The 25,695-nt window shown below is 48.8% G+C and overlaps 1 protein-coding gene across 11 annotated transcripts in view; it reads right to left on the bottom strand.

The window, feature by feature from the left end:
* The window catches only part of SPATS2L (spermatogenesis associated serine rich 2 like), a 145,789-nt gene that overhangs the window by 14,344 nt on the left and 105,750 nt on the right, over window positions 1-25,695 (bottom strand). For 8 of the 11 annotated variants that reach the window (XM_080670618.1, XM_080670623.1, XM_080670620.1 and 5 more), the window contains 3 exons: window positions 16,533-16,739; window positions 15,255-15,390; window positions 510-568 (listed from right to left, as the gene is read on the bottom strand). In XM_080670618.1, coding sequence (XP_080526744.1) covers window positions 510-568; window positions 15,255-15,390; window positions 16,533-16,739 — 402 coding nt within the window. The remainder of the gene's footprint in view (window positions 1-509; window positions 569-15,254; window positions 15,391-16,532; window positions 16,740-25,695) is intronic. The other 3 variants (XM_080670626.1, XM_080670627.1, XM_080670625.1) reach the window with 1 other exon arrangement.

Genomic DNA, 25,695 nt, shown 5'->3' with positions numbered 1-25,695 from the left:
TATTAAATTCATAAATGTTCTTTAAGATGTGAAGAGGAATTTAAGTTTCAAATGGGACTTATTTTTTCAGGGAAATTAAATTTGTTGGACTTAAGTTAGTTGAACCTAAAAAAAAAAAAGACGAAGTGAAGAGGACTGTGCAAGTTGTAGAGCAAGAATTGTAAGTTGTGAAAGCCTAAAAGTCATGTTTTAAAGTTTAAGACGAAGATTAATGTCATTTTAAATCCAACAACTAGAAGTAGCCCATTATACGCACCAAAGTCCCTCTGGACTTGAAGTAGCTCCGCTCACAGCTGGTACTTGCCGAGGGCCTATTCTGCACGTGCGCAGTGGGTGCTGCTATGCCCCTTCGCACACGAGGTCACGGAGGTTCCCAGGGGCTAAGTGACGTACTGCCCAAGGTTACGGAGCCGGAAAACCGTGTGGATTTCAGGACCCAACTTGGAATCTGACCTACAGGTAGCTTCTGACTAAGAGGCCCCTGGTCCAGCAACCAGGAATGTACTTACTGGCTTCTTCTTTGACTTGGTCCATTTCTGCCATCAAGGAAACTTCCTTGTCAATGATGCTGGGGGGGAAACAAAACAAAAACAAAAGCAAAGGATGCTTAATCAAAGACGAGCTTTTAATAAGCACTGGAAGTAAAAGAAAGATTACTTTCCTTAAACAAAATGCAAATCACCATAACTATTTCCCTGCGACAACGCCAGCGGCACACTCTGCTTTTCCGAAATGAGGCAACATGGAAGGGACGCGCCCAAGGATGACACGGGGACATCTGCTGATTGAATCATGGTCAGCAAGTCCAGAAAAAAGCCTTTCGGACTTGCAGGATGGCGCCGCTTTGAATTTGAATTGGGGAGTATTTTTGCCCTACGACTTCCCAAGTTCCCTATCAATATAATCCATATTTTAAAATCTGGTGCATGGGTCATGTAGGCTTGTAAGTTCCCAAGGGTCTCTGTGCTTCACCCTCTCAGACTCTGGCAGCGGGTGGGGGGAGGGCCATGCACATTGAGAAATGCGGGCTGGGTCAACCCACCCACATGCTCTAGCACATGAGTCTATGCCTTCTCATTCCCCCGGGAAAGCGTTTCAAGCATCTTCACATTAACACTGCTCCACTGGGCACGGAACAGGAGTCCCGGACAACGCTTTGGGCCTTCAGGCGCGGGAAGAGGCCAGCGGACTACTGGCTGGCAGGTCACGGGAGACTTGCAGGTAACCTGTCCTCCCTCCTCTTCCTCAGTGGTGTGCAGCGGGTGGCCTGGGTTTGGGACGGCTGCACAGGAATATGCCACAGACAGCACTAGAAACAGGGGCAGTCTGGCAAAACCTTCCTCCACGGAACCAATATTTGCCGAGTGCCTGCCATGTGCCAGGCAAGGGTGGTGAGGCTGGGAATAGCGCTGTGAATGAAAAACAAAATTACTACCGTCCTTGGGGAGCCTACATTCTTTTGGGAGAGCTGAGAGGAAGAGGTGAGAGGACCTGCTGAAATTACTGGGAAACAGTGAGAAACAGAAGAGGAAAGAAAATGGTGATGGCAAGAAGAAGAAATGAGGGCTCCCGACCCTCCACCAAACAGAAGGCTTCTAACTGGTCCCCAGGTTTTGAGAGCTCGCAGAGTACACCACGTAAGGAAACGCGTGCACGGGGCACAAGACTGGGTATCCAGACAGCCTCACGAAGTCTCCACCCGCTCTGACCGCCCCGAGGCCACAGACCCTGCAGCCTGCGTCTGTTGGGCGAGGAGAAGAGTGCAGGAAAGGCCTCTGCAAATTCTTTGCCAGCTACAAAGTCATGGCCAGTTTTTGTTGATGAAATCTGTTAATATCATTTTGCGCCCGGAGGGTTTAGAAGATGGACATCTGGGGCACAAGACCCCGACCTCCCCCCCCCCCACCCCTGTCTGACGCATAGGACACAAAGCTGGGCCTCACACAATGGTGAGTTCCGGCCTCCGGCCTCCGGACCAGCCACTGGAGGAATGGAGGCTGCACACAATAGCTGTTAATCTGCTTCATGGCCACGTGAGGATGTGAAAAGCCTGTGGAGCTGCCCCCAAACCATGCTTCTGTTCCTCTGGGTATTTCAACGAAACACTGTTCTCAGCGTCTCAGTAATTCAAGCGCTGCTCTGTGCCCCAAACTCCCGTGGATATAGGCAGCCAGGAATCTGCTGAGTCAGACCCCTCGTTCGAACCAAGGGTCGTTGGGCAAACCAGGATCGGCTGCTGGCCCGACAGCTCCCACTGACCCGCCCTTAGGCACAGCAAGAGGGGCGCCTGAGCCTTTTCTTGGGCTCTGCATTCAAGGCCGCAGGCCTGCAGGGAAGAACAGCCGTGGGAGGTGGATGCAGGGGCTGGGCCGTGGAGGCCAGCCCGTCTCCTGGCAGCTGCTGCAGCAAAAGGTGAGCGCCAGACCACAGGAAGGGCCAAGAGGAAAGGCTGTCTGAGCCTCTCAGGTGCCCACAGGGCCTGGAGGTGTCGCATCCGGCTGCACGAGGAATGTCATCAGTGCCGCTCGCATGTCCTACTGAATCTTAGAGGCACCGGACAGAGAGCTGCTGCAGTGCCGCCTGGTGACAGACAGCTCCGAGGGCCGGACAAGGCCAGATGCTGGGCAAAACCCCGGGACGGAGTTACCAGATATGGAGGCTGGGTGGAGGGAGGAGGGAGAGCCTTTGAGAGGAATGCCATCTGAGAGCTGATGAGCCACAGGAAAGTCACAGACAGTGTCACCAGCCACATGCCCATAGGGAGGCACAACGGTCACCTGCTTGCTTTCGGGGTACACCTGTGTGGCCATGTCCATCCTCAGTTACCTTAGAATGAGGGCTGGTCTTGGCTAGCACATCCCGGCAGCTTGCTGCGTCCCAGGCACATCGAACAGAGCGCCAAGACCTTCCTGGTGATCTCATGTAAGCTTCCCGGAGGGCAGGAGCTCTGCTCGCTACTCCCCACAGCCCCTGGGCACGTGGACTTGCCTCAGCTGGAAGGCAACGCTCCTCCCAGCCCTGCCTGCTTCCTCTCATTAAGTCCCAGTATCCCTTCAGGCCTCTGTTTAATCATCGCATCTTCAGGGAAACTCCGAGTGTTTAAAAGCTGTAGGATCTTAGACTATTTTGAGTTGCTCGACAAAAATTGCTTGCTAGTGATGAATGTAAGGGAAGAAAGCATTTTCATTTTCCTGTGGCATCAATAATGAAACTTCTCCTTAATTGGTATATTGTAGTGCTTGCACATAAATCACGCTTATGCAACGATTTATATAATTTTTGTCTCTGACGGAATCTAATCATTTGAGACACAAACTTATGAATAAAAGTGCACCGATATTCACCAAACCACACAGGGTTTGGCTTCGAATCAAAACAGGTAGTTAATGATTCTGTTCTTAAATTGAGACGACAATAAATTATTGAAATCTGTGCTCTCTCTCCACTAATCACCCGCGACTCTAAGTTTTGAACATTTCTGCTTTCCGCAGTGGTCGCCGGAACCGGGCGGACACACAGAACTCTCCCACTGCTGTCCGCCGGCCACTGCAAGGGCTCTCCGGGGTCGGGGACAGTCCCTGAGGTCACCGGCTTCAGCCACATGACCACATGCTACCTGCACTGAGCTCCCCTAAGGCCACGCTGACCTCCCGGGCTTCAGATGCGCCCTTTCCCTTCCAAAACACACCTCCTCGCTTTCCCTAAACTCTCTGGACAGTAACGTTTTCTTCTGTTGCCATAAAAAAGCTTTTATTATTAAAGCAATAAGGTGTGAGGAGAAGGAGATTACCATGGCGGAGCCCTTACGGTTTATTATATAGTTAATCACGGAGATAAAGTGTCATTTTATAAGAATGTTCCCACTGTCTCGATTCCTTTCTGTAGAGGACTCCTAACAACAATAATAAAAAGAATCGGAAAGGCACTTCAGCAGGATGGAGCGACCCTTTCCTGCCCCGCGGAGGACTCTTCTATAACCCGGACCGAGACCCGAGGGGACGGGCTGCTTCGGTTGGCAGCCGGGGCGGTCGGTCGTGTCAGGACTCGGCTCTTCCGAGAGGAAGGCGCTGGGACGGGAGCAGCCACATGCTGCTGAGCGGGTGAGCAGAACCAGCTGGGGACACTGAAGCACAAACGCAGAATCTCAAAGGGCATGTGAAGACATCCATGGGCAGCAACAGCCGGAGTTAGATGCTGGGGTTCAGAGGGGCCCCTCCCACCTCGGGGCGTGGGCCTCGGGGTGTCTGCCGCGGGCCTGCAGTGGAGAAATGGCCTGGCCCATCTCATCTCATCTCCACAGTTTGGCTTCAGAACCTCCTTGTGGAGGAAGTGCTTCGGGCTGGAGCTTCCTTAACCCTCGGCTGCCAAGCAGGGCAAAGCCAGTGGAGCTTCTGGAAGGAGACGGCAAGGAGCCCGGAGGTCAGAGCCCTGAAGGCCGAGGAAGGCCTGTTCTCCATCGAGGGAAGGGGCTGTGTTTGCTGCTGGGCGAGGGGCTGGGGATGCTGACGCTGCCTCCGCCTTCTGGCCTCCACGTTCTCCACTCAGCACACAGGTGAGATCCTCTCTAACGCAAGGGTCCCGTGTAAAGAACTCATATTTCCCGCACACTGCACACATCCCCCCGCGGGGGCTCCTCCTTGCCACTGCACCAGCGGTGAGCACCGTGCGCGCCCAGAGGAATGCCTGCTGGGCTCCTGGCACCTTGCAGCGCCCAGGGGCCGCCCTGTGTGTGTGTGTGTGTGTATGTGTGTGTGTGTGGGTGGGGGGGGAGGCTGGAGCTGAGGAGGGAGCACGAGGGAAGAGGCCACCTGCACGGCCCACAGGTTCAGGCACCTAGTCCTCTCCCTGGAGTGACAGGACTTCCCCTCCAGGCGGGGGGCAGACAAGTTCCCCGTACACACTGGGGGTGCCCAGTGCCAGGGTGCCATGTCCAGGCCATCTCCTCAGGCATTGCCACACGTTCTAGGGCCCAGGACCAAGCCAGTCAGGGTTCAGCTGACCCATTCCCCGGCACAGACGCAGCAACCCGGGAGGGTCTCTATTCCCAGGGCGGGAGGACGGCAGCCCAACACTGACGACCGGTGCCTGCACACGGCGCTCTCAAAGGCACTCCCTGTCCACCAGGCCGGCCGGTTTGATTTCTGTTTTTTTTATCAGAGGTAATATAATCTGTTCATGTTAGCACCTCCCAGTCAGCATGTTTTTATTGGAATCCTACGATAATTGGCAGCACAGCTAATGAACATTTCATCACGCTGTCTGAGATGTGTTTCTGGGATGAGACACACGCAGATGTCGCACCAGGACCAACTCCCAACACGCAGGAGACACGGGAGTCCCTCAAAACAGACACGCCGATTGAGAAACAAGCAGAGATTCCTTTTTCTCCTTACAGTTTCTAAGAGTTGCAAAACCCTGTGAATTCTATGAATTCCACATGTTCAACAGGAAAACTGTAGTCCTTATACACCTCCATGTAGAATTTTACATGTGATTTTGCTTAACAGGATCTCTTAGCTTTGCTAATTACTTCTTAGTTTTGTTTCTTTCTATGGTGATCGCTATTCAAGGAAAGCCCCTTTCCGGTCTCAGTTTCCATAGCTACAAAAACGGTACGAGTTACCACCACCCCCTTCAGAAAAACAAAAAACCCTAAAACGACTTCTATGGGAGAGAAAGCAAATTTCTCTCTGCGGGGGTCTCTCAGCACCTGGTCACGCAGGGCCCGAGGTAACAGCCAGGGCTGCGTGGCCCTCCCCCGCGCACGCTCCAGGACAGCTTTGCCACACACGCTACACAGCCTGTCTGTCTGCTCCACCAGGATCTGGTATGTTTTTTAGGAAAGCGATCTCTCTCATCCCTCAGCCAGTCAGCAATGTTCTCCAGGTGATGGTCCCCACTGTATGCGTATCCCTGGGCCCCGCACCCACAGACCGGGGCCTCTGGGAATGAATGGGGCTCTGAGGCTCCCTGCGATTCCAACATCTGAGAGGCACCAGCTGGTCACACATTCATCTATCGACTGGAAGGATGAATGAAGGAAGGGGAGGAGGAGAGAGAGAGAAGGCATGGGAGACGGGCCAGGGGAAGGAGGGCTGGGCTGGTGGTAGCAGTGGCCACTCGGAACCCTGGTCCCTTTGCCTTACTTCTCTCATCACCGAGCCGGAAGCAGCAAAAAGTGGTGACGACACATCCGTATCTCCAGGCTGGGACCCACATGCTGAATAAACGGAGAGGAGAAGGAGACGGCCTTCCCAGTGTCCCGGGTTAGAGGGAAAGACATTCACTAAATGCTTATCTGGAAGTGAAGAAACTGACCTACATGGGACTTTTCTCATGCGCAGGCTGGAGATTTTCTGGAATAATCTAAGAAATGCCTATCTTGTACCCGAATCTTCACAAAAGCAACACCCCTGTTTTGTAGCTGAGTAGATGTTAAGAAACTCAACCATCTTCAGAGCTAGAATATGTGGAGATGGGATGGAAACGCTGTTCTAACTCCACACCTCACGCCTCCAGGTAAGTGGTTGATAAGCCTTGAACATGTGACTTTTGTTAGCGTCCACTGGCCTACTGAGAACCAAAGGTTCAGTCACTGGAGAAATAACATAACGTACTTACAAGGAACTTTATTAGAGTAACTTGGGGTGTCTTATATAGTCTTATGATTTGCTGCTGTCCTCGCTACCAACTGCCCCAAAACGATGCCTTGGTCTCACTCTGTACCCATCTAATAAAAAGAAATAAGTTCCAAGGTCCATTCAGAAATTGTGAAATTAATAATGTATCTTGTATTTATACTAATATATAAGAACAAATTTGTCTTATTTCCCAGTGACAATGGATTATACTATAAAATTAAAAAGACACAAATAACACGTACACTGGGATGGTGAAGATAGAACAATTTGCTTAATTCCCTTTTATATTTCCACTCTGTAATGAAACCAACAATTCTTACTCAAGGAGCATGTTACCAAGCTGTTTGATTGGTAGCCTTCGTGTGCTGAAAAGGTTCAGAAATCTTTTCAGATTTCAAGCTGAAATTAGAACCAACCTCTTGCTCTCCAGCTCTGAGGGGTGTGTCTGTGTGTGTGTGTGTGTGTGTCTATTATTCTGCAAGGAAGGCTGCGCTGAATGGGAAGCGACTTCCCAGGCTAAGTGTGCAGCCGGCAGAACGTCTGGCGGTAATCACACGTGAGGCTCAGAAAGGCTCTTAATTCGAGGTGCTATTCAGGCTGGTTTCCTGGGGCCGAGGCCGGGGCTGAAAAGGCGAGTTCCGGAGGTTTTGTGTTTGCCAGTCTGCTCTTCCTTCATGCTGAGTGATTCACTGAGTCCTTGCAGGGCCCTGGGGAAACATCCAACCCAGAGACAAACCTCGGGGAGGGAAGGAAATAGGAAAAGAGAAGCTGTCGCCTCCCCAAAGCGAGCGGCACCTATTTAGAACGACACATTCACGAACGAGGCAAGATTTGAAATACACGGCACCTCAGGGGCTCGCCTAGACGCAAAGTCACAGGCACCTTGAGCTCCCCCGTGGCGTGTGACTTCCCCTCCCCACAGCTTCAGCGTGGTCCTGGAGCCCGTTTCTGTTCATGGGGCTGCTGCAGAGTAAGGCAACGCAGCTATTTGAGGCAATGTGTCGGCTAGGACAGCAACAAAAACCCGTACATACGGCCCTCTTGAGGCATAAATATATTTATTAGACTCTTCTGCCACTGCCTCTTGATATCCTTTGCAGGTGTATGTTCATTTCCGTACGGTGCGTTCTTCCGAGATGCGGGCAAGTCCCGAATCCTGGGTGTGGGGAGAAGGCACGGGCCTGGTTAATTTCCGTTGCGCTGTACTTTGTACAGGTCACAGGCAGGTGTGCACTTAGGAAGATCATTGGACGGGAAGGTAAGTCTGGTTTACACAGGTTTTGATCGATGGGAAGATTGTATTCATGTCCAGAGCAAAAGGACATAGAGTTCTTTTATTAAATGTCTTCAAAAAATACCATAAAAATATAATGCAAAATCTTGATTTTTGTCTTCATGACATGCTTGGTTTAAGGTGCTGGCAATAACCTAGCGATCATGTAACGCACGGCTGATGTCAAATTATTACATAACACTGCCCAGTGGCTGAAAAGGTTCCTACCCTCCGCTCTTCTGCTGTGATCCCATGACCAACATCCCTTGTAGGACAGGGCGGAGAAAAGCATCGCTCTTCCTGGGGGGGGGAAACTAGGAATACTTACTATTTCAGTCTCATGGTTTTAGATCTTTTTTAAATGTTTTTTTTTTTTAATTGATTTCAGAGAGAGAAAGGGAGGGAGAGAGTGAGACAGAAATATCAATGATGAGAGAAGAATCACTGATTGGCTGCCTCCTGCACCCCCCCGCTGGGGACTAAGCCCGAAACCCGGGCATGTGCCCTGACTGGGAATTGAACAGTGACCTCCTGGTTCATAGGTCGACCCTCAGCCACTGGACCACACTGGCAGGGCCCAGCCACACAGTTTTAAAATGGAGTCTCTACTCATTTTCCATGCTTCTGTCAGCACTCGCCACGTTCGCTTGTTGTCACAGCGTCTTTTCTGTGACACAGGTCTGATTCCAGGACCTGTTTCACCCCATACTCACTTCCCCTCCATTTACCTATCGCGGCCCACACAGCGCCACAATTCAACGACTCTCCCAATGAAGCGAGGCGAATTAAACGAAGGGCAAGTATGGGTTCAACCACCACCGAAGTCTAAGATACACAGAAAGGCCTGTGTCCATTCACGCTGGGGAGCACAAGGGCTGGCACTGAGGATGCCACGGTCGCCGGCGTGAGAGGAGCTGGACAGACGCCACGTGTGCCCAGGAGCACCGAGCAACACGGCTGCCTGGCCGAGGCCGGAGGGCAGGAACCACGCCTGGCCAGAAGCCTGCCCTGCTGTATTTACTGTCAACGCTCCAGATCCTCACCCTCACCCCGCCCCACGGCGCTGTGTGGCCTCATTGCAAAATGAGAACTAGACTCAGGTAGAGACAGAATGGCTGATGACAGTGACTGCCTATCATTGGCTACCAGCGTCCGTTCTTAACGGCTCCATTTCCTCCTAAGGACTGAGTTGAATTCTATAATGAAAAACAGACCAGAAAGCAAAGCCCTCAATTTTCTCCACTTCAATACAACTGGTTTTCTGGTCTTCAGACGACAAAAATGTAATTTGACCTTTAAAATGCGTAGCTAGAAGGTTTACATGGCAGGCAATATGGAAAATAAAAGTCCTCCTTCGCTGATCTGAGAAGACAAGGCGCACAAGGTGGGTATGCTGCTTGGGCATGCACCTGTCCGGAGAGGACCGTTCCCCTCTCTGTCTGCAGCGGTGCACCGGGAGGGCAGCTGGGGGAGGGGCGGGAGGGACTCAGGGGTGTGCAAAGGGCGTAACCTTGGCCTCCAGGCCTCCAGCCAGGGCAGAACCGGCAGCAGGGCGGGGCCGAGGGGAAGGTGCCAGAAGACACGGACCTCTCACTTTCCCAGGCGCAGGCTTCCTCAGCATCATGGATGTCGAGGGAGGGATAATCCTTTGTAATATTGGGGGGGGGGGACTGTCTTGTGCATTCTAGAACATCTACAGCGTGCTTCACCTCTACCTACTAGCGGCCCATGGTGACAACCCCAAGTATTTCCAGACATGCTGTCTCCTGGGAATAATCCACCCGCGGAGAACACTGCTTGGCCCCAGATACACTCACCCCTTTGTCAGACTCTGAGCCCGAGTTTCAGCCACAGACGCACAAGAGAGTCACCTGGAGCTCACACACACACCCCGACGGCTGGGTCCACTTCAGACCAGCGATGTCAGCGTCTCGGAGCCCAGGATGGCCAGCGCTCTAGGAGTTTTTAATTACAGTGCGCACACATAGACTTCGGTTTGGAAAGGAGTTAATATTAATTGATAGGCACCGTCTTCCAGTCACTTAAGTGAGTCACAGGGGAGAAAAGGAAAGCCCTCAGGGCACAGGAGAACCCAGGCCGGGCTTCCAGCACTGAGTGGAAAGCCAGGCATTCTCCAAGCAGCAGCCAGAAGTTTGGGGAACGTGGGGGAAAACGACCCACGAAGAAGGAGTCTGGTACGTGCTAAACCGGCAGAGAAAAGGGTGTTATTTGGACTCAGACGGAAGTCGTTCTCAGGCTGTGTCTGCCAAGGGTTTGACAGTATTTGGGGACCGGGAGCAGGGCCCGGGAATGCGGGTCAGCAGGCTGCAGAGCTAGTTCCCTTGGGGTGGGGGTGGCAGGGGGGTCCCCAAGCTCCCAGCCCAGAAAGAGGTCACAGTTAGGTGTCACAGTGGAGACACCGGTCTGCGGACCACCGGGGCGGGCTGTGTGTGTGTGCTGGGCTCCAGCCAGAGCTCCCTGGCAGATGAGGGGACCCTGTGCAGTGGGACCTGGGGAGGCCGAAGAAGATGGGTGTAGCTGAATATGGCCTTTCCTGCAGCCCGAAGTTCTCACGCTCAGAGTTACTCGTCTGCTTGGTGAGTCTCAGCAGATTTGGTTAACATTTGTTAACATGCAAATATGTCACTTTGGAGGGATGACACCTGGGCATCGAAAGGAAGAAGTTACCAGGGACACAAAAATGAGCTCGTTAAGGGTGAAAAAGAAAAGGGAAGGGGGATGGGCCCAATGGGAGTCCCGCCCTGGAGTTGGTGTGGGGCGAGGAGCCCTGGCCTGCAGGGGCAGTGGGGGGTCCCCTCTCCCCCTCTCTCCCCACCTCGCTGAGGGGGGAAGCTCCAAGATGGAGAGAAGGGCGTGGGCAGGGCCCGGGGCCAGGGGAGTGGAGACTCCGGATCCACTTCCACTTCTCCTTGAGCAGACCTGGCGCTGCTTCAGGAAAAAGTCAATGTGAGTACAGAGAGAGTCCTGGCCTCTGTGCACAGAAGGCCTGCCCGACCTACCCTCTTCCTATCGGAGCCCGAGCAGCCTTGGCTGTGGTCCCTTCAGCTCCCACTCTCCGGCCTTCCCCACCCCAGCACACACTCCACCCCTTGCTGTTAATCAGAGTCCGGTGGGTCACCAGCAGCCCCTCGGCAGTCCCTACAGCTCTGCCTTGGAATGCTGCCTCCCCTAGCACACGGCTATCAGCATCGCTCTCCTTCCTTGGTGCTTTTTGAATTCAGTGTTTTATTGCTCATTTTAAGCCTTCGCCATCCACATGGACATGCGCGCGCGCACACACACAGACACACACAGACACACACACCCACACCCACACACACACAGATTTGCAACGAGAAGCTGGGCTCGTTCGCACACAGAGCGATTAAATCTGGCAGCTATAATTCCAAAGAATGAATATTTTCCAGTTGTGGTAGGGGGCCGAGCGTGCAGACAAGAAGCCAGCTGTTTCATGTTAGTTCCTGATGGGACTTCTCACACAGATGCTCCTGCTGCAACATTCACTTCCTGTCAAGACGCGCTGTGAGAGCTCTAGCCATCCCTCTTCCCCTCTCACGTCCCCGGTTCTTCCTGGGGGAGTAGCAGTGATCCGTGCGAGGTCCCTAGGCAACTGTGTCGGGGTCCAAGGCCAACTCTGATACCAGAATTCAGCAACTCAATGGATTTCTCCCCCGACGGCACTGAAGGGAGTATTGTTCACAAGCAGACTGGGAAAGATAAGCATGTGGTCCATCTGACTCATGTAGGTCACTTGGTCCTGAGCATGTGCCAACAGGTGGCTTCTCCCAGCCTCACAACATCACCATTCCCATGGCTTCCGGCAGAATTCGAGGGGATTCAGTCAGGCAGGATGCACCCCCTGAAGCTGGCACTTGGGTAACAAAGTGAATGTCTAGAATTTGTTTCTAAACTAGACACAGCGCCGCTGAGAGCCTTGGCGAGCACAGGGGCTGGGTCCCCGTCGCGCATGCACCAGGTGAGCTGCCGTCCGTCTCCGAAACAGCACTTTCCAGAACCCTCCAGAGGACCTGCCCCACAGTAATCCCGAGGTTCCAATTGTGTTCAACGAATGGTGCTGCATTCAAAATCCTCGCTCATGCCTATTGTTCATGATTTCATCACCAGGAGAAAAGCTTCATTTTAAAAAAACATTTAAACTGCCTTCTTCAGTTCTGTGACCTGCTATTTCCTTTCTTTTTTTAAAATATATTTTATTGATTTTTTACAGAGAGGAAGGGAGAGGGATAGAGAGTTAGAAACATCGATAGGAGAGAAACATCGATCAGCTGCCTCCTGCACACCCCCCACTGGGGATGTGCCCGCAACCACAGTACATGCCCTTGACCAGAATCGAACCTGGGACCCTTGAGTCCGCAAGCCGACGCTCTATCCACTGAGCCACACCAGTCAGGGCTGTGACCTGCTATTTTCCAAAAGCACCACAATCCCTAAAATCCATCGCTCAGAAAACGAGAGGGAGGCTCCGTTCAGGCACATCACCGGGGCGGCTGGACTGCGGGCCGGCCTGGACCAGAGCCAACGTCTTTCCTTTTGGCAGAAATGCATGAAAGCGGCTGATTAAAAACCACTTTGGTTTTATTTTTAAGTTAACATTTACGTTATGCTTTGGCATTGTGTTTTTAAAGGTTGGATCAGAAAACAAGAGGGCGTTTACTCACTGGGTAGCGACAGCATCCAGAAGATGATTGGTCTACATGTTTTCCTCTCCAGTTTGGAGGAAAAGTGCTGTTTGGTCCCGTAGGTGACTTTTAAACGGCAGCACTGCTTGGCAGAGCTCACTCAGAAGGGAGCCTTCCCCCCCAGTTTAAAACACAACGTGAGTTACAAGCAGAGACAAGATATACAACTTCCCCCGGCGCTGACTTCCTGGCCCCAAGCTTTTAGCTCGTCAGGCGTGAAACACTCCAAGAATCTTTTATAAATCTCAAGATGTCCCGTGACCCATGTGATGTTCATTTTACTAAGGAAATAAAGTAAAACAATAAAAATAAAAGTCTGCCGAGCAGCTGGAGGGGAGAGGTAATTGGAGGTCATGGCTACACTTTGTCAATCAGTGTGTGAGTCACTCCGACGGAAGGTATGATAGGAGCCTCAGAGGAAGAGTTTACTCTAAAATGCCGCACAAAAGGAGAGGACGGAGGGTTTCTCTGAGCAGCCGGCTAATGGCCCCAGACAGCGGAGGGCCAGCTCCCAGCACCCCCACCCCCTACCCGCTGGCTAATGCCCCCAGACAGGGGAAGGCCAGCTCCGAGCCCCTCCCACCCCCCACCCACCAGCTAATGCCCCCAGACAGCGGAGGGCCAGCTCCCAGCCCCTCCCCCCAGGCCCACAGCCTTTCTCCATCCCTCCGGCTGCTTCGTGCCTCCACACGGAGACGTTACAGCCCATAAAGCTTACAACGCTTACCAGCTGGCCCTTCACAGATAAAGTTTGCTGACTTGGGCTCGAGAGAACAGGCCTAGAAGTTGAGTGCGCTTTAAATATCGGGGTAACTTAAGGATAGATTGGAAAATGTAAAAGCCAACAAGAATAAGTGTAACATCTTTCACTTGAGAGCACCTATCTTCTCTAATGGTTTCAGCATATTCTTGGAGTTTGCCTTGAACAAGTAGGTTATAATCTGATCAAACAGAGGAGTGATCCACGAGGGTCCAGATGCCGAGACTGGGGGAGGGGAAAGGGCTCCTCACTGAAGGACGACCCAGGGTCGTGGATGTCTTTGAAGGGTTCTTATATTCCCTTGGGATCTTGTATTATATGTAGCAGATGGTTTACAATTCAAGAATTTATTAGGTTACTGTTAAGTGTAATCCTTAGTTTTACACAACTCAACCATTAGCTAAAAAGCACATCAGAGGCCAAAAAAGGGCTTGGAATAGAAAAAATATGCAGAAGACGTGACCAAACTCTAGAACCATGGGAGGCTGATGAGATACGGGGAACATGTTATGCAAATCGGGGCGCTGAGGGTTCTCCTTGTCCTGTGTATTTCTTTTCAGGACCCTGCTTTTCCTCTGGGGACCACAGCTCCTCACCTCCCAGTTCATGGGGTTCCGGTGGGGCTCGGCCCCCCACTCAATGTGGTAGACACGGTCTCCACCTGGCTGACAGGGAGACTGTCGCTCTAGCCACAGTGGCTGGTTTAGGGACAGATACGTGACCCAACCCCGCCAATGAGAATGAGCCCCTGGACTTTCGTTAGAACTCCTGGAGACCAGCCCTCGCTCGGATGACGGGGGCTACAGGGTATGTAAGCTGGAGCTGCCTGGGGGTCTGCTTGGCTGCTCCATGGAGAGGTCATGCCTGAGAAGGAAGCCAAGAATAAGCAGAACCAGGAGACTGTGGGAGACAGCGAGAGAGGAAAGGAGAGACAGAGGGAGGAGGAAAGGGAGTGAGGAGTACAGAGAGAAACTACATGATTTGGGACAGCCGCGGGCAAACTACGGCCCGCGGGCCGGATCCGGCCCGTTCGGCTGTTCTATCCGGCCGCGGAGCCGAAAGAGTGGAGGGTTCTCTTGCTCTCCCCTCCGCTCCTTTACTTTGAATTTATATTAGTTCACACAAACACTCCATCCATGCTTTTGTTCCGGCCCTCCGGTCCAGTTTAAGAACCCATTGTGGCCCTCGAGTCAAAAAGTTTGCCCACCCCTGGCTTAGAACCAAATTTGCCTTAAGGAATCTCCTGGTGTCTTCATGTACACCGGCCAATAAGTTCTATTTGTCTTTAACTAGTGTGACTTGGGTTTCTGTCACCCAAAACTGAAAGGGTTCTGGCTGATCTCCTGAGAACATTTTCTTCCTGATAAAAACCCCCACCTTTCCTAACAGATACTTCCTTCCAGCTGTGGACACAAGCCACGGAGCAGGACTCAAAGGGGTGTCTCCCATCGAACCAGCTGCAGAGCAAGGCAGGGCCAACCCCGCTCGGTGCCCCATTTAATCCCCATCTCAAGACCCCTGCATGGGCCCCTCACTGTGTCTGCATGAGACGCTTCTGAGTTTTGGTAAGGGAGTTGTCCTTTGATAAGGACGAGGCTGGAAAATTCTTTTCTTAGCAGCAGGCGTGCTACTGGCTTTCCAGAGATTTGTCAGAAATGCCACTGGTTGAGGTTTTGTTCTGTGTTGGGTTCCACCTCATCCATGCACTTTTGGGCCAACATCATGCCTCTGCCTGCAGGGCTTACAAAAAAATCTGCTGAAGAGTTGCCCTGCGCAGTTTATATCCTAAACGAACAGTGTTCTCCTCCCTACCGAAACGGCTCGAGGGCCCCGCGCACAGGTTCCGGCCGCTCACTCACCAGTTGTGCAGCTCAGCAAAGGCGGCCTTGATCTTCTTCACCGAGCTGTCCACCTCCTCCTTGATCATGACACGGTACCTGGTTAGAGACACGGTGCAGCGCTGCAAGTCCTTCACCGACTTCTCAATATTTGGGCCTAAAATGAATGTCAAGGAAAAAAAGGTTTGTTTTTTAGTTTTTTAATTTGAGCACTTTATCTTTGTGAGCTGAACAATACCAACAAAATCCAACTAACTGACCACCAGCACCACCCCCTGCCAAACAAAGAGAGATTTGTTTTTGTTTTTCAAAGAAAAAAAAATAAAAAATAGAAAAGTTCTGCGAAGAGGTTGTTTGTAACCCAGGGATTTAATATCCAGAGCGGGTGGTTGGTAGGGAGACTGCTGGGGTTTCACTAGTGGGTCCTCTGGCCGGGCCATTCTGGGCACACGTGTCTCCTCTGCTCTTGGGAAAAGGTCCTGATCATGTATGTTCCATGACACACAGCAGTTTCTTGGAGTGAGATGTGTCTAAAGACTGCCTGTGCCGCTGGCTCTCGCGGTGATCATCGCTCTGCGTGGCTACCCTGCGGGCTTTTGCAGGAGGAAATGCCTTAGAGGTTGGGAAAGGTACAAACAGCAAGAGAGGCCAGAGCGGCGGTGCCAGGGACGCTGGCCTGGGGCCCACGGTCCGGGCCAGGCCTGTAATTACAGCAGCACTTAAGCGGCTCCGTGGGTGCCAATCTTGCCCGATTTCCTGAAACCGTCACCAGGGCTGACAGATAGTGCAAAACAAATCGGCAAATTGTACGTATCCCAACAAAGGCATGTTTCTTGGAAGAAAGCAATCTCCCTCCAGAAAAGCGAGAAAGCGTATCAAACCAAAGCCAAGGAAATCAGATATAACTGAGGCTGGATGAGAAGAATATTATTTAATCTTCTGGGAATCGGAAAGGAAGTGATTTAGCCCCTTTCATGCCAGTTCTGGGTAAAGGATCTGGCACTAACATTTGCTTCCTGAGACAGTAGGGTAGAAAGTATCTGCAAATTTACCCATAACCACAGAGAGAAGAATGGTCCTGGGGAGGCAGAGAAAAGGGATGTAATTCCATTTACACCCTTGGATTGACAGGGGCGGAACCACATCTGCCTCTCAGTGTGTGTGGGTCACAGAAAGAAACGCAATTTCACGTGCATCTCCCTTCCACGAAGCGGCGTCTTTGGGAACGTCCTGTCATCCTGGCACTTTTCTCTGTGTGTCAGAGACGTTGAATCATTTGTGCAAAAGAAACCACTTTACCTCTTTTCTTGGCCAGCTCATCTGGCTTTATTTCAGGATGAGCTGCAGGGGCATTGGAATTAACAGGAGAAGTTTTTGCATGAGGCTTGCTTGGGTTACAAGGCTGCTCAGCTGACCACTGCAGGCCATCTGACCTCTCGGGTGTTCCGTGTATAGGTTTGGGGTTCCCATCTAAGGACAGTTTCTGGTGCAGTGGTCTGTTGCCTTCTGTAAGAAAACACCAAATAATGACTGTGACGGGATCAACTAGAAACATGGATGATAAGGTGATGGGGGGGGGGGGCAGGAAAATGCCATGATTTTTTTTTTTTTTTTTGGTTTGTTTCCATGTGGACAATAATGCCTTTCATTGCAAACAGTCAAGCCGTTGTTTTAGCAGAGTCCCCAGAAGATTAGAGAATATACGAGAAAGAGAAAGAAGGTTGTACTTGGAGGCAGAAGACCTGGGGGTGTGTTGGCTCTGGTAATCACTCGCAGGGTGACCCTGGGCAGCCACTTACCATCTCGGAGCCTTCGTTTCCTCACCCAGGAAAGTTCGGAGGAGGCTCCCTTGGGCTACATGAGGAGGTCAGGTGGGTTGGTTTTTTGTTTTTCTCATTCAGTGAAGGCTTAGATGTCTCTGAGTGTGATTTCGTATCGAGGCTATAAAATGTAGTCCTCCTATCTCTAAGAGCTACATCAATGTCCCGGGGTATTTTATTCTGAATTAATGAAGGCGGGAGAGTGATTGGAGAGAGGGCAAGAATGAAGTGACAACAGGTATTACAATCATTTCATCTAATTTATGGGGGGATTAAATCAGGAAACATCATCATAATATCTCAACTATATTTAAAACCCAGGCAGTCAGATGCTCTCCGGAGCTCTGAGAGTTGCTGCCGTAAATTAGCGGCACGTTGCTTTCGGCATCTTCTAAAGGCAGGCTCCGATTTAGTTATTGCTGGAGTGAATTTAATGGCACCTTCGTGGCCTGAGAAGGAAATGGATCACCCTTAACATCTTACAACCAGAGAGAGCTCTGGGGGTGGAAAAAGGGGAGCCAGTGTGCTTTTGAAGGCCAGGTTCTTGGCCAGAGCTGGGTGTCGTGGGGAGGATGCAGGTTGGGATCCCCGAGACCCGTGTTCTGATCTTCCTGGGGCCCGAGGACCCCATAGGAAGGACCTCACTTTTCTGGCCGACGAGGGTTCACACTCAAACAGAGAACAGCCTCATCTCCATGAAGCCCAGCCCCCTTTCAGACAGTCACCCCGCCTCCCTTCTCTGCTCCCACAGGGCCTCACAGAAAACGTAGTGTGCGATGTTTGAGCACAATATTTACATGTCTGCCCCTTGCCTTTGCCTTGAAGAGGCTGTGACTTCCTTGAAGGCAAATATTAAAATATGACACATTTTTGAAGCCCCAGTACTTGTGTCTGGCTCAATAGCTATCTGTACAATTGTGACTGAATTAAATGATTTCAGAGGAAAAAAATGAAATAAACAAACAATGAAACAAACAAACAAACAAAAAAACACACCAAAAAACCAAGTTTCCTGACACTGTCACAAACAATATAGAGACAGCATCGGAAAGTGCAAAAGAATATGGCCTGGGTCCTAGTCAGCTTGGCTTTAGACATTAGCCCATCTATGAGACGTGTGAATGTGAACCCATCATTCATAACCTGCATATCAAGAAAGCACAGTATATGCTCGATGGGCTGAACAGGAGTCCTCTTTAACATTTACCTAAAGGGAAATTACAGTTCACAAGGAAACGTGCAACAAGGCTAGTAAACGAAGTAATTAAGTACCGAAAACAGCATTTCCTCCAGGAATGAAACATTTACCAGCACCCCGGAAGATCAGAGGATGTACTAGGCAGGGAAAGAAACTCGTACTTTAGAAGAACCTGGGCGGGTGTTTTGCTCTGGGAATCACTTGCAGGGTGACCCTGGGCAACACACTGAATATCAGGTAGTCACCTGCCGTAGTTTTCTCACCCGGAAGGGTTCTTAGGGGCCTTCAGTTACACTGAAGTGGAAGCTCACTGTGGGCAGTGGTTGTCAAACTTGCGTGTTCATGAGAACCCCAGAGGTTCCGATTCAGCGGGGGCCCGGGATTCTACCCGAAGGTGATTCTGTTGGGGTGAAGATGGGTGGCACCACCCACCTGGAGGAAATCTGCTCTGAAAGATGAAAAACTCATTTTTTTAAAAAAGCTAATTTTTTGATGAGCCTGTAACTGTTTTAACAGTGATTAAGTACAGGCTGGTTCCAACTCCCTCCCTCTCTTAAATCAGAGTGAAGATTCAGCCTCGATCAAATATTATAAATTGAGAACCTAATATATATCCTAGTGTGAATAGTGTAGTAAACTAGTCTTATTCTTAAAAATAAGGGGGTTTATATGATACCCTGATGGAAATAATGACGGAAGGGGAAAAATTATTCTGTTGAATGCAAAACATTTTAAGCTGAAGACAAGCTTGCAAATGAGCACAGGCTCATTAACCTAGAGCTGAAAATATTATGTTTGTGTATCAGAGAACTGATAAGTGGACAATAGCTCATTTCACCATTCACCCAACATATATTTATTGAGAAATTTGAGTAGCAGTATTTTTTTTTTTTTTTTTTTTTTTTTAGAGGAGGGTCCTGGAAAACTGTCTCAGTATTAGTGGGATCATTGAACACTGGGATGATCTGAAGTTCTCAGGAACTACCCTTGCCTTTGCTTTGAAGAGGCTGTGGCTTCGTGAGGGCAAATATTAAAATGTGACAAATTTTTGAAGCACCAGTACTGGTACTTGTGTCTGGCTCAATAGCTATCTGTAAAATTGTGACTGAATTAAATGATTTCATAGGAAAAAAAATCATTTTGCACGGTTTTACATTGGCTATACAGATCTGTCTCCAAATGTAGTAATGAAGTTCTTTCAGATGAAAACTGGTAGAGACTTATTCAGCTATAACAGAATTAGGTTCATCTTGACCGCAAATCCTGGTATTTCTAACAATTAGGATAAATGGGAGTTCTCTCCCGGATATAGAGGTTTTCCTCTAACATTACAGGCCAGAAGTAGCACCAATTCTCTGACTTTCTGGAATCCACTTGAAAACTTCAATAGACTATAGCTGATTCAGAGCTGATTCATAACAGTGTCTAATAAGGTAGCCACCAGCACAGGTGACTGTTGAACACATAAAATGTGGCTGTTCTGAACTGAGATGTGCTATTAAGTGTAAAATGCGCACTAAAACTTGAAGACTCAGTACAGAAAAATATCTTTGATAATTTAAAAAAATTGATCACATGTCAAAATAGTAATATTTTGGGTATATTAAGTTAGACAAAACATATTATCCAATTTAATTCACCTGTCTCTTTATTTTTTAAGTGTAGCTACTAGTATTTCTATTTTATGTATTTGTCTTAAAAATTTTCTAGATAGGCAATAATGACATCTGAAAACGAAGTTTGACTTCTTTCTTCCCAATCTTGCCCTATTGGGCTGGTTAAGAATGCTAGTACAAAGTAGAATCACCATCCTTGCATTGATTTTGATCTTAGGGAAATTGCATTCAATATTTTATTATTAAGTATGATATTAGCTGTAGATTTTTCACGTTTATCAGGAAGTTCTCTTACATTCTGATTTGCTGGGAGTTTTTATTTTGTCAAGTGATTTTATTTTGCTTCACTTTGAGATAATCCTTTTGTTGTTCTCCTTTATTTTGCTAATATAGTAAGACACATGGATTGGTTTTTAAATGTTAAGCCAATGTTACATCCTTGAGAAAAAAAACACACTTGGTCATGATGTACTATAAATATAAATATAAATATAAATATAAAATCATACTTCAATTTGCTAATATTTTGTTGAGAATTTTGCTTCTTTATTCATGACCAATATCATTCTGTAATTTTTCTTGTAATGACTGTCAGGTTTTGATAAGGTTATGTTGGCCTCATTAAATGAGTTGAGAAGTGTTCCATTCTTCCCGGGCCTCTCTTTTAAAAATCTTTTCTCTCTGTTCTTCAGTTTGGATAATTTCTTTTGATCTGTCCTAAAGTTCACCGATCCTTTCTTCTTCATTGTCTAAATTGTTGTCAAGTACATCTGATGACTTAAAAACATATTTTTTTCAGATACTGTACTTTTTTTTAAATATATCGTTATTGATTTCAGAGCAGAAGGGAGAAGAAGAGATAGAAACATCAATGATGAGGGAGAATCATTGATTGCCTGCCTCCTGCACGCCTCCCCCCCAACCCCTCCCACTGGGGATCGAGCCCACAACCTGGGCATGTGCCCTTGACTGGAATCAAACCCAGGACCCTTCAGTCCACAGGCCGACACTCTATCCACTGAGCCAAACCAGCTAGGGCCCAATATTGTACTTTTTAGTTCTAGGATTTCCATTTCCATATTTCTTTCTCTTTGAAAGTCTACCTTCCCTTCACCCTTTATATCCATCTCTTTTTTTTTCCTGTAATTTTTTTAGCATATTTATAAAACTTGTCTGCTGACTAAAATAGCTGGGTTATCTATGGGTCTGCTTCCATGATTAATTTTTCTCTTCATTATAGGTCACATTTTCTTGCTTCTTCCCATGTATAGTAATTTTTTTAAAAAAAAGTATTGATTTCGAGCAAGAGAAAGGAAGAGAGGGAAACATTGATGTGAGGGGAACATCAATTGGTTGCTTCCGCGTGCACCCTGACTGGGGATCAAACCCCCCACCTTTTGGTGTACAGGATGACACTCTAACCAGCTAAGCCACACCTGGCCAGGGCCCATGAATAGTAATTTTTAAAACTGGGTATTGAACATTGTGGATGACACATTGAGAAACGTTGGATTTTGTTTTTTTCCTCAAAATAGTTTGATTTTGTTCTAATAGGTCATTAAAATACTAGGTCATGTTCCATTCTCTCCTCTGATTTTTTTTTTTTTTTTGCCTTGAAGGTAAATATTAGGCATTTTATAGAACAAGCTGGAGTAGACGAGATTGTATGGGGATAGTGGATTGTTTCTTAAAATACCTTCAATTGCCCTGTTTTATACCTCTTCTCAAGTTTGCCCTCCATCCTATCTACTGACCCTCAATCCAGAGCTTCTCTGTTTTCTGCTGGGCAGTCATACTCCTCCCTGCTCAAGCTCGCTCATAATCCTGTGCTCTGGCTTCATCTGTCAATCCTCTTCCATCTCCTTGTCCTCTTCTGTTAAGCCAGGCCCTCCTTTCCTTTTTTTTCATTATTGTAGAGTAGAGGCCCGGTGCACGAAATTCGTGCACTCAGGGGGGCGGTCCCTCAGCCCGGTCTATGCCCTCTCGCAGTCCGGGAGCCCTCGGGGGATGTCTAACTGATGGCTTAGGCCCTCTCCCCTAAGCCTTCAGTCGGACATTCTTAGCGCTGTTGCAGAGGCGGGAGAGGGTCCCGCCACCACTGCTGCGCTCGCCAGCCGTGAGTCCAGCTTCTGGCTGAGCGGTGCTTCCCCTGTGGGAGCACACTGACTACCAGGGGGCAGCTCCTGCATTGAGCGTCTGCCCCCTGGTGGTCAGTGCATGTCATGGCAACCGGTCATTCCACCATTTGGTTGATTTGCATATTAGCCTTTTATTATATAGGATTTCTATATCCAAAAAGTCAGTGGAGTTTGTGATGAAGGAGATATAAATTCATGCTTTTATTTTCTTTAAAAAGTATTGATATGCATTGCTGAATTATTTTCCCATCAATTGGTGCCCATTTACACTCAGCTGTAAATGCATGCAATTGTTCTCAGAATTAACTCTTCAATACTGAGGACTTTCAATTTTCCAGTTACTAAAACTTATATAATTTAATTTGTTCTTAACTTGATTTATTTTACACAGCAAAACATAAATGGTAGTTGTCATTTTTTGTTAACAGCACCAAAAAAAACAAATGTTCCTCTTGGGAGAAATATATGTACTTGGATTCAAAGATTTTCATAATATATGTACAGCCATGTATGTGTTCAGATTTCAAAGTTTCTGTAAACACTTATTTTCTCTTTAGTTTTTACTTTTTAATGAAAGCTTTATGTACTTGTAAGTAAACTGAAAGAAGTATACATAAAATTTGAATCTAACCTTAAGAAATGTATTGAATACAGAGTACTTCTAAAATAAGTACTTCAACCAATTGAGTTAAAATGGTTTCATAGTCTCCCATACACATATTTTCAGTAAAGCACTTTGTTTGATAATGATTAACTTAGTATATAAATCAAACCACCCCACAAACAAGTGAAGAATCTAAGCCTTAAGGAAAATAGACCAGGAAGAACATTTGGGAAAATTGGACCCTAACATCATCATGTGCTTTAAATAGGGCCTTAGAAATAAAAAGGATCCTTGGCATTGCTTTTGGTAAGAATAAATCTTGATCTGCCCTTTGTCCGACTCTGTGCTTGGATGCAGGATGAATCTTGATTGCATTATGTAAAAGAGCTCAGTGGCACTATTATTAAAAATTCTGAATCCCAGAATAAAGTACTCCAGGGCTTAAAGGCATTCGTACGAAGTTTAAACCAAACTCCCAAACGTCGGAGCTATCTGCTGATGGGCTGCACTGTCCCACTCAGCAGCGCTATATTTACAGCCTGAACATGCTCTGGGTGGTATTTTTCACGTAGGAAGTCACACTAACACCCCTCAGCCACCTGTCTATCTCTTAAAGCTGACTCCACCTCCCAGAAAACAATGCTGTGGAAAACTTTTAAAAAGAGAGATCTTGAATGTCAAGGTGTTATAAAAAGATAAAACGCCTGCTGTGCATGTTCACAGCCTGCTGCCCAGCTGGGCACTCGGGGCAGTTGTGCTTGAGCCAGTTTCATTAGTGGAAAGCTTGAGAAATGCTTCCCGCTAGCAGAATGGAGATTTCTTTTAGGCTTCTACTTCGAAACCACTCAAGTACAGAATATCATTACACGGCTTTGTTATGATTACTTCCCCCCTAGTTGTTCTTTCTTTTTTTTTAATTTTTTTTTTTATATACTAGAGGCCCGGTGCACAAAATTTGTGCATGGGGGTGGGTCCCCTCAGCCCAGCCTGCACCCTTTCCAATCCAGGACCCCTCAGGGGATGTCCGACTGCCGGTTTAGCCCCGGGGATCGGGCCTAAACTGGCAGTCAGACATTCCTCTGACAATCTGGGGCCGCTAGCTCCTAGCTGCTCACCTGCCTGCCTGTCTGATCACCCCTAACTTCCCCCCACCTTCCTGCCAGCCTGATCACCCCTAACCACCTCTGCCTGCTGGCCTGGTCGCTCCCAACTGCCCCCCCACCCAACCGGCCTGGTTGCCCCTCACTGCCCCCCTCTGCTGGCCCGGTCACACCTCACTGCCCCCGCTGCTGGCCTGGTCACCCCACACAGCCTGCTGTTTGGTCATTTGGTTGCCCCTCAGCACCCCACCTGCCAGCCTGGTTGCCCCACACAGCCTGCTGTTCAGTCATTTGGTCGCCCCTCACTGCCCCCCCTGCTGGCCTGGTCACACCACGCAGCCTGCTCTGCAGTCGTCCATCCGGTTGTTTTGGTTGTTAGGGCCCCTGGCTTTTTATATATATGGACTAGAGGCCCAGTGCACAAAATTTGTGCACTTGGGGGGGGGTCCCTCAGCCCAGCCTGCACCCTCTAGTAGTCTGGGAGCCCTCGGGGGATGTCTGACTGCCAGCTTAGGCCCGTGCCCCATGGGGAGTGAGCCTAAGCCAGCAGGTGGACATCTTAGCGCTGCTGTGAAGGCAGGAGAGGCTCCCACCACCGCTGCTGGGCTCGCCATCCATGAGCCCGGCTTCTGGCTGAGCGGGCCTCCCCCTGTGGGAGTGCACTGACCACCAGGGGGCAGCTCCTGCATTGAGCGTCTTCCCCGATGGTCAGTGTGTGTCATAGCGACCAGTTGTTCCACTGTTAGGTCAATTTGCATATTAGCCTTTTATTATATAGGAGAATTTGTTTATTGAATTTATTGGGGTGACATCAGTTAATAAAATTGCGTAGGTTTCAGGTGTATAATTCTATAACATATCATCTGTGTGTTTTGTGTTCACCACCCCAGCAGGTTTACAGCAGTGCTTGGACAGAGAACTCCAGTGGGCACTTAACTTTCAAGGCAGCTCTCCACTGTGAAGGGAGCTCTTCAATATGGCATTTGCTCTAACGTCGTATACTTGATAGAGTTACTGAAATTGTTTTAGGGAGAAGGTATAAATTATCAGTAAATGAACAAATATATGTGCTAGGCTTTTAGTCTATGATTGATATCAAAGCAGCAACTTGAGTAATTAGATTTTGAAAGTAATTCATGTGAAAGCAATAACAAGCAAAGTTGGGAATCTGCCACTCGATTATTTAATTTCTTTCTCCTGCCCTGACTATAAATCAAAACATTCTCAAAAGAGTAGGCATCTTTAAAAACGGAATTTAAAAAATTCCTGGAAAATCGAGATTCTAAATAGAAATAGGTTGTCTTTGTTGCTGTTTCGCTGGCTTTGAGAAATGATTGTGTGGTCAGGATGACCCCAACTCCAGCCCTAGGAACAGAGGTGTTAGGTAATGTGTTTATGGGAGACGAGCAGAGCTTTGTGACTGACCATTGGAACACTTGCTCGTGTGCTGCAGTGTGCTGGCTACTTCATGCTGCCTCACTGCACCCCTGACGTGGTACGTGGCTCTTCTGTCAGACTGAATGCTTCCTGGGCAGGGCCCCTGTCCAGTTCATCTTGGGTTTATCAGAGGATAGCACAGCATCGTATATAGCGGGTGCGTGTTGAGTCAAGTTCCCCTACTGTTTCCTGACCCTCCAAGTCCTCTCCGCCGCCTTGCGTCTATGTACCCACTGCTCCCATGACATCCCCTGCATCACTCAGTTGGCTGTGGCTCTCCTCTTCCCAAACCATCAACTCATCAGTGTTTGCACGACCTTCTCTTTAAAGAGATCAGAGTGGGGTTTCCCCAGGGCCTGGACCACACCACACCCTTCCCAGCGCACTTCTTTGCATGTAAGAGGAGCTTAAAAAGTTGCTGATGCAATAGACTCAGGGTTTTATAACTAAAAGGACTCTGGGAATAAGTTAGTGTCCTGGATCTCACCGAGGGATCTACCACTTCTTAGGAGGCATTTTGAAAAAGTGACAGGACATTTTTAAAACTTA

This window comes from Plecotus auritus, assembly GCF_963455305.1.
Source record: "Plecotus auritus genome assembly, chromosome: 5".
In the NCBI taxonomy this organism is placed as follows: domain Eukaryota; kingdom Metazoa; phylum Chordata; class Mammalia; order Chiroptera; family Vespertilionidae; genus Plecotus; species Plecotus auritus.
This window is presented reverse-complemented; position numbering and strand designations above follow the sequence as displayed.